General features: G+C 44.6%; 1 protein-coding gene across 1 annotated transcript; it reads right to left on the bottom strand.

Annotated features, from left to right (window-relative positions):
- Window positions 1–1,294: 1,294 nt before the first annotated feature.
- On the bottom strand, window positions 1,295–2,165 carry LOC120659055 (inner centromere protein-like). Its single transcript, XM_039937125.1, has 2 exons — window positions 1,806–2,165; window positions 1,295–1,720 (listed from the first exon to the last, which is right to left on the bottom strand). Exons 1-2 carry the CDS (start codon window positions 1,860–1,862, stop codon window positions 1,427–1,429), a joined length of 351 nt encoding a protein of 116 aa, XP_039793059.1. The 5' UTR covers window positions 1,863–2,165; the 3' UTR covers window positions 1,295–1,426.
- Between the last annotated feature and the right edge of the window lie 6,374 nt (window positions 2,166–8,539).

Raw genomic sequence — 8,539 nt, 5'->3', positions numbered from 1 at the left:
CCCGAACCTGTCTAAATATTTGTGTTCCTTACACCATCGAGTTCCAGAGCCGTTGATCCCTACCTACAAACCCTACTGCTAAGGGTATCCCTGAGCAGGCTTGGCGGTAAACACCGACACGCCGTGACCACTCGATGCGTCTCCATGACTCTGCCAGGACCTCAGGTTCCGGACGACAGAACTACTCGGAAAGTCTTAGTGTCTTTGTGTTACCATCGAGCTCTTGGTCCTGAGATCACCATCCTAAAACTCTACCGCCGGGTACACCCCTGGTGGACTAGTCGGAATAGCAATTCGACAATCACCCAACTAGTTAGACTAAAGCAAGACTCCAAAAAAACAGTAGAAACTGGAAAATACATGATATCTCTAGCAGATATGGAAAGAATGAGATATGTAAGTTTGTGCTCATGCCACCAACTTAGAATGTTAAAGTCAACATCATAAAAGGTGATCGTGTCACTTTCCAATTAAGAGGCTAGAGAACATTACGAAAACCTCTCATTTTTTTTCTCTAGGGTCGTCATTGATGGTGTACTCTTCCATGTCGTCCATCATGACAACCTTGTGTTGCAGCTCACCTCCTCATTTCCATTCCTCAATGATGCACGGCCCGCACCGCGCCACAAAAGCCAATTGGCACAAGACCTGCAGGCATGAAGGGGAAGGGAAGTCAAGACTCAAGATTCAAGGACACGAACATGAGAAAAGAGAACTCGTGATCTTTAGATGCTCCCGAGAATTGTGGGTTCACTAGGTGGGTCGATCCCGCGCTAATTGATCCTCATCAGGAAAGATGATGGCGTCTCCCCAGAGGAAAGGTGCACTATTCCTAATTACAGCTGCCCCTGTCACAAGAACAAGGGTCCTCCATCATCGCCTTCACCGCCACCACCGCCGCATGCAACGGAAGCATACTATGGAGAAGGTGCAACACAATATGCTAGGTGGCTGCACTATTAGAGTACCCTAGTAGCATTCCGATGCTACATGCAATGTTTCTTCTCCCGTTTAGTGCAATAAGGCATGTAAGGTTTAGTCTGGAACCTTATCATCCTAGTATTGTACACCACCAGACATGCCACTTCCTGTGTTGTCTCTGTTTAATTATGTAATGTTCGTTGTTGAATGTCTTTAATTCTATCAGAATATGTCAACTATTTAACTCGCATACTAATGATCATTTTATGTGCCATAAGAACACAAAAGTATAACCAAACATTGAATGATGACAACATATTAAAACTACAGTACATGATAGCTCACCGAATAGTTCAGTACGTGACAACACAATAACATGCGACCAGATAATTCAAACTAAAATGAAAGACAGCACACCTAATAGTTCATTACATGATAGCATGACATCAGTCGACCAGAATAGTTCATTAGTCGCTAGACTTGCCCAAGTTAAACACGCATTCTACTACATGCAACGAGGCCACTTCCCCTTCCTCAAGGCATCTGGATTCTCCTCCATTGCCGCTTTGGCACGGCGAACATGCTCAAGCTTCCGCTCCCTATCCTCCCAACGCTCAGCTGCCAGCCTCCTTTGCTGTTCTTCTTGCCGCTCCATTTCTGCTACCTCCTCCTGGCGTCTCTTCTCCACCCTCTCCACCCGCTCTGCTTCCCACTTCTTGCACATCTCCATATACCTCTTGTCCTCCTCCTTGATCTCAGTGTCAATCCACTGCTCAAAGTCACAGAGCGGGGGAGGGGTCTACAAAACAATCCATTGTTACACAATATTCACACACGATTTCAAATAATATCAAAGTTAATGTAGACAAAACATAAATACTAACCAGCAACCCAATGCGGATCTGACGAGGTGTTGGATCGAAGGCATAGTTGGCACACATCCAATATCTCAGTCTATATGTGTCCTATTCAACGGACACATCTACCTCGCAAGGATCATCGCAGAAGCACATCGGTACAGGAACTCCACTAGGCAGCGGCAACCGGACATAAGCATCACCAGTCCGCACCGGGGGTTTCTTTGATTTTCCCCGCCTAGCCATCCTAGTTGCATAAAACACGTTACAACAATTAAACCCTAAGCCCTAAGTTCCTAAATTTCAAAAATGCACGAACAATAGACCAAATCAAAATGCACAAACTCACGAGGTGAGAGATAATACCTTGCTCTTGACGATCTATGTATAAAATCAAAATTTTTACAATCAAATACGATGAATCAGATGGTTGGGCGAGTTGAGGGGGAGAGAAAAACCGAAAAGGGAGGATGAAAAATGGAGGCACGCTCCGGAAATGGAAGAGGGCGCAAGGTTAATGGCAGCGTGGTCAGCGCCAAGATCTATGGCGCCAAGCTCAGTGCCATGATCTATGGCACCGAGGTTGGCGCCAAGATCTGTGGCGCCGACCTTCCTGCCATGTCACGCCAGCGTGGATGCTTAGTTGGATCGGTGTCGACACCTCGGCGCCAAGGGCTGTGGCGCCGAGATGTGTTAACTCGGTGCCACGATCCGTGGCGCCAAGGTCCAGGGTCCAGAAACATTTCAAAAAGAGCCTAAATGTGCAAATCTTTCTAAAAAAGGGCTAAAAAGTAAAAAAAGATGGCCGGCCGTGTGTCGGCTACTGGCACGGACGCATTACAGCGCACATCAGCAGCTCTGATCTGATTTCCACAAATTACATTCCAGCCAAATTTGTACACCATATTATATTGTAATTATGCATTAGTTGATCTCTATAAATAGTGAAACATCTCATCTACACAGCTCGCACCAACCAACTCTTATCTCATCATAGTACATATGATCTCAAGAACTAACCACTATCAAGCTAGTTGATCGACATTATATTGCCATGGCTTCCGTCGCTGCTCTCAGTAAGATGGCCACCATCTGCTTCATCGTGCTGATCCTGACCATGGGGCGGCCCATGGCAGCTGATGCTTGTTGGTATTTTGTAACGTCACGAATAAAATCCGCAAGCGCACGGATACCGCTGTAGCTTTCACCCAAGAGTATTCCAGGGTATCGTATCCACTAGGGAACGTGAGTACACTACCTACGGGCTCAGACTATCCAACGACACACACACTGGTGTAGAAGGATAGGAAAGAGAGGACTTTCTAAGATCTAGAATCTATGTTTAGAAGAAGAGATCACATCGCCATTATACTTCGCGCTAAAGGTATCGACCGGCTTATACAAGCCGATAGTTCCAATATGTGCTCTATCCAATATCCGAACGTGGAGGATTACTAAAAGGCTCGAACAGGGCTTTCACCACCTGCCGGCTACCTCTACAAACCGTGGGACTATCAGACAACTGAGTGGTATAGTCCAGCCTAGACACCACGTCTACGCCTTTCTCTACTAACTCTAGAGGTGTATAGGGTTATCCTTTTCTATCCAGAGCCCAACTCTAGAGTCAAATGCTACTCACTAGCATACAATCGTAGAGGTACATCCCCCGACTATCTCCCTCACTCTCGTAGAGGTACAATTTGGAGAGGAGCGCCGTTGCCGGCGCCTCTCCTGAGTGTGACAACCCAAGTAATTAAAAAATGCTAAATAGAAGAAACTAAACAAAGCATCATGCATCGGTAACCAAGAAAAACTAAATTAAATACATTTATGGTTGCAATGCATGTGTGTGTACTTTGGGTGGGATACATCTGATTTAGGGTAGTAGTGTAATTCGTCATACTCACCATGAAATGAAAAATAAAATGCATCAATATTCTCTATAGGTGGTGTTAGAAATTTGGCATGAAGAATTAAATTCCAATTGAATGAGGTCACATGAAATGTTGAATAAATTCAAATTTTACCAAATATGATCTGAAAATAATTTTTGAACCATAGCTCAAACGAAATTTTGCCCAAAACCAAAGTTGTAGCATTTTCAATGTGAAACAACTTTCATGTTCGAATATTTTCGAGTTTCCATACAAAAGTTGAAGAAAAGTTAATTTCAAATTCGAATCGACGAATAACATACATTCGTCGGGAGTTCAAATTAACTTTTGAACGAAGTCTCAAACGAACTGGTGCCTGAAACAAAAAGTGTAGAATTCGAAATTCTCTACAACTTTCATATTCAAAGTTTTCCTTGTTTCAACAGAAATTTCTGAGAAAAAATTAAATTTTGAATCAATCAAATCTCTCTCTCTTTACTCTCTCATTTCTCTCTCCCTCCTCTGTTCTGCGCCAGTCGAGCCGCGGCCGCCAGCCTCGCGCCGCCCTCCCCGGCCAGAACCCTCTCCCCGCCACCGGGTTCACCCAAACCGGCCCCCAATCCGCTCGGCCTCGCCACGCGTCGCCGTTCCTGTGCGCGCAAGCCGAGGATTAACGTCGAAGCGCCACGACGACGACGTGCCATGCTGTCCGACTGCGCCTCACCCTTCCCTCGTCTTGGAACCGCCCAGACCCTTCTCTCGAGCCCAGAGGTGTCCTCATCCTTCCCTCCTCCACTCCGAGCCGAGAGCCGAGCCCCGTTTGCCCCTTCTGCCCGGGAACGGCCGCCGCCGCTCACCATGCCCGCTGCCGCCTCCTATGCCGCCGCGGAGCTCACCCCTTCGGCCTCCCTCCGCCCCAAATGACCCCGCAGCAAGCTTCCCGGTCCTCCACCGGATCTCACCGACCCGCTTGCCGCCGTCCAGGCCCGCCAGACCGCTGCCGCCAATCGCCGCCGCCGGAGCCCCTGCTCCGTGGAGGAGCCGCCTTCGGCCGTCCCGCGCTCAACCGAGGCCACCCTGAGGTTGCTCTCGCCGCCCTCTTGCTCCTCCCCCTATTCCCCCTCGCCGCCGGCCGCCGCAGGGGCCGGATTCCGGCCGCCCGCCGCCTCCCCTATTTCCAAGTCTGGCCAGGGGCTTATCTGCGAGGAAATTACTTCTTCCAGGGGTCCCGGCGCAAAAAGAGATCTTTTCTCTTTTTAATTTCCAAAGCAGTGAACTTGTAAAATCGATATAAATTCGTAGAACAATTGGAAAAATGCAAACACAATTGATCTGAGTTCTTTGTTACTAGATCTACAATTTTCATTACAGGCATATACTTATTTTCTGTCTATATTTTAATCTAGGAAAAAGATTAGATTACATAGACTATAATTATTCTAGGAGTTCTACTTAGCATCTATGGGTGATTTTTGGCTCGTAGCTAAAATCCATGCCATGCTTAGTGTTGTGTAAAAATTAGAGCACCAGTTAACACCTATAACTAGATGAAACCCTAGTCTTGGCTAGATCTAGTGGAATAATTATTTTTTTATTTCTGGATGTTCTGAAATAGATATGTGTATGAAACATTTTCTGTGTACTTAAAATACAAAATTAACACCATTGTCCAAGTTTCATTATTTTTAGATTTGTGTAGCTAGCTCGGTGTTTTAATCTTTAAAAATGGTGCTAAATTGTTATAAATAGTTGTTACATCTGAAAAAATCTGAAAATTTTACCATGACTCAGTCTTCAAGGAAAGCTAGTATACAAACTTTGAGAGCCAAAAACACTTTGTAACTCTCTGTACTAATTAGTCTTGTTATATGTGAGTTAAATTTGTCAATTTTATTATTTCTGTTATATGTCTAGAAAAATTCTGATAAATTTAAAGTGTGTTTAGCATTATGTGTATACTCCTCTGTAAAAATTTGAGATTCACAAGTGTTGTGGTTTAATCTGTGTAAATTCATCTTGACCCTAGCATGAGCTATTTTTGAGTATGTTTCATGTATCCATGCTTTACTGTTTTTGCCTGAAATTTTTACTGCAAGTTTCTGATCTGATGTTCTACCTTGTGTAAAGGTTGTGGTTGCTGAAACTATTTCTATCCTATGAAGTGTTGAAACACAACCCTAGATTCTTTTATGAACTAAAACGCATTAGGTTTTACTCTATAAACGATTGCCCAGTAAAATATGAATGAAAGTGTTTCACTCTTTAACTTCAGGTTTTGTTTGAAATACAACTTTATAGTGAAGTAAATAACAAATTATTACCATCACAATGACTCACCCATGTGCATTGCATCTCATATAGATACTACTACTCTCGCTGACGGAACATACGAGCTGGTGCCCGAGTCTGAGAGTGAGCAGCGTGAAGCTCAAGTTAATCTAACTGAAGCTGCGCAAGATCCGAACCCAATTTCGGAAGAGCCCAGATCCAGCTACGCCCAGGAAGGCAAGCCCCGGAGCATGTCCTACTATTTTAAACTTGTGCAACTTATTATTATTCCTATCTACTTGTGCAATTAAGTTACAGGAGTTGATTGGAACCTTAGTTGCATGATCCTAGGTACCTATGCTTGAACACTAGTATGTGTAGGTCGCTAGTTGGCTATGCTAATGGTTCGGTAGAAGTCGAGTGATTTCCTGTCACTCGCGAGAATTATAGGAGTTAGATGTTTACTACATGCTGCAACTATAAGACCTACGGGCGGGGCTGTGGTACTTGTGATGCCCCGTCTGTTTAGTGAAATTTGATAAGGCCGTAGTGTGTAGTAGTGGTGGTTAAGCGTTTGAACGTACTAACCACATGCCAAGAAATATGGTAATCGGTAAGCATAAGTACCTGATTGGCCCGGCAAGTGGACTTTACTTTCACCTTCTTTGAACGTCGTTTCTCATGTGCGCACATGCGGGTGCAGAGTCGTCATACTCTGTAGTCGAGGACGGTGACCCTGATCCACAACCCGGAAAGAAAGGGGAAATGTTGCATGTGTGACTCTGGGAGTAACCACGTGACGTGTGTTTAGGTCTGCCTTGCAAGGTCAACAAATTCGATTCGAATCGTCCGCCTCTCACGGATAATGGGACTGCTTAACCCTTTTACCACATAGAGTAAGAAGTGGAACATGATGATGAAGATGAATATGGTTGATTGATGAAAGATAAATATTTTCACCATTTATGTTATTGGATAGATGTTCACCTAGAAAGGTTAATTGAACTAGAACCTTGAAGCTAAAATTAAAAGTAAGGACCTACACTCTATTGCTGTTCGGCAAAACAAACCCCTCAAGCCAAAGGCGTTGCATGTCTAGATAGTGGGCTAAGTATACCCTCAGTCGGGTAAGCCTTGCTGAGTATTAGTGTACTCAGCCTTGCTTGTGGCTATAATTTGTTTCAGGTGAAACCTTTGAGGATATGATTGCCAGTTTGACCTGGCCTTGCACTCTCCCACCTGGTTGGTCTGTGGAATGGGAAACGTCCCCGGCCAACGATGACAAGAACGAGTGATGTCATGAAGCGGGCTTCATCGTGACACCCCTATCGTCGTTAGTCTCGTGTTTACTTTCTGCTAAAATAAAGGACTTTGGTGAACTTCTTTTATGTTGGCATTACAAAGCACTTTGTTAAGTGTGGAACTTGGTTTGTAATCCTAAAAATTATGTTCAACTCTCTGTGTTGTAATTTATGGTGTAATGTTGTAATCTCTGGACTCGCCTTCGCATGAGTTATGCTGCTTTGTTCGATCCAAGTTTAAGTGGTTTTATCGGGAATTTACCCGACGGACCTCCGATGTGCTCCGTCTGCTGTGCGAGTTAAACCTAATTGCATTTGCAACGATGGTTAGCGCACTTAAGCCGGTTTATGTCGGGCGGTTCTACCACAGCTGGTATCAGCGCCGAACAAAGCGTGCACCGGAGAATGAGACGAGTTTTCGAAGAATTTTATTAAAATTTTGACCACAAAAAAAAATTCGTATGCAAAATACGTTGGTTCGTCAAGGATGGTGCCAAGTTCGTAAAGCCCTAGGGGAATTATGGGAAGTTACTAGGTGGCTATCTAACTTATGTCATTATATATCTGACTTCCAACACTTTACTTTCTGTCAGGCCTTATTTTTGTGCAATCAACCCTTAAATTCTGTAACGACGCACCTATGCTAAGGTAAGAAGGTAAGGATCCTCAGTCAGCTGAGGGAGTTTGACCTTCCCGTCGGTGATGCGAGCCGAACGCTGCCCTCAAGCAATGGCTTACTTGAGGTGCTGCCAATATACCAACTATCAGTTGACTATATTAGGAGTAAAGTATACTCAGTCAGCTGAGGGAGACTAACCTTCCCGTCGGTGATGCAAACCTAACGCTGTGCTCAAGCAGTGGCCTACTTGAGTTGCTGCCAATATATCGACCATCAGTCGATTATATTGGGAGTAAAGGAACTCGTGAATACGCTATCTCAGTGGCGTATGTTAACGTTGGCCATACGGCAGAAAAATTGTATGGCTGCCGTTTCTATAGTGAACGGTAATGTATGGGTGAATATGTGGGCAACTGCATATGCGTTACCCATGTGGCGTAGGACACATGGGGGCCGTTCGTGAGTGCTGGCACGAAGGGTCCAGTTGTGAATATTCATATATATACATGATATGCATCTTCTGCAGGTACACTAACCGCGATTACGTTAAGTTAAGAACGGTTAGAACTCGGCTAAATATATATAGGGAGAGACGTAATTTGTGCTATGCTACCGGCGCTAACCCCGTAAGTCCAAAGTTATTTGGCAGTTGTTTGTTTTGTGAGGACGATTAGGTCGTGCATGCATCATGATCTTAAA

The sequence above is a fragment of the Panicum virgatum genome, chromosome 2N, assembly GCF_016808335.1.
Source record: "Panicum virgatum strain AP13 chromosome 2N, P.virgatum_v5, whole genome shotgun sequence".
Classification (NCBI taxonomy): Eukaryota; Viridiplantae; Streptophyta; class Magnoliopsida; order Poales; family Poaceae; genus Panicum; species Panicum virgatum.
The sequence above is the reverse complement of the archived record's forward strand: the minus strand, read 5'-3'. Positions and strand labels throughout refer to the sequence as shown.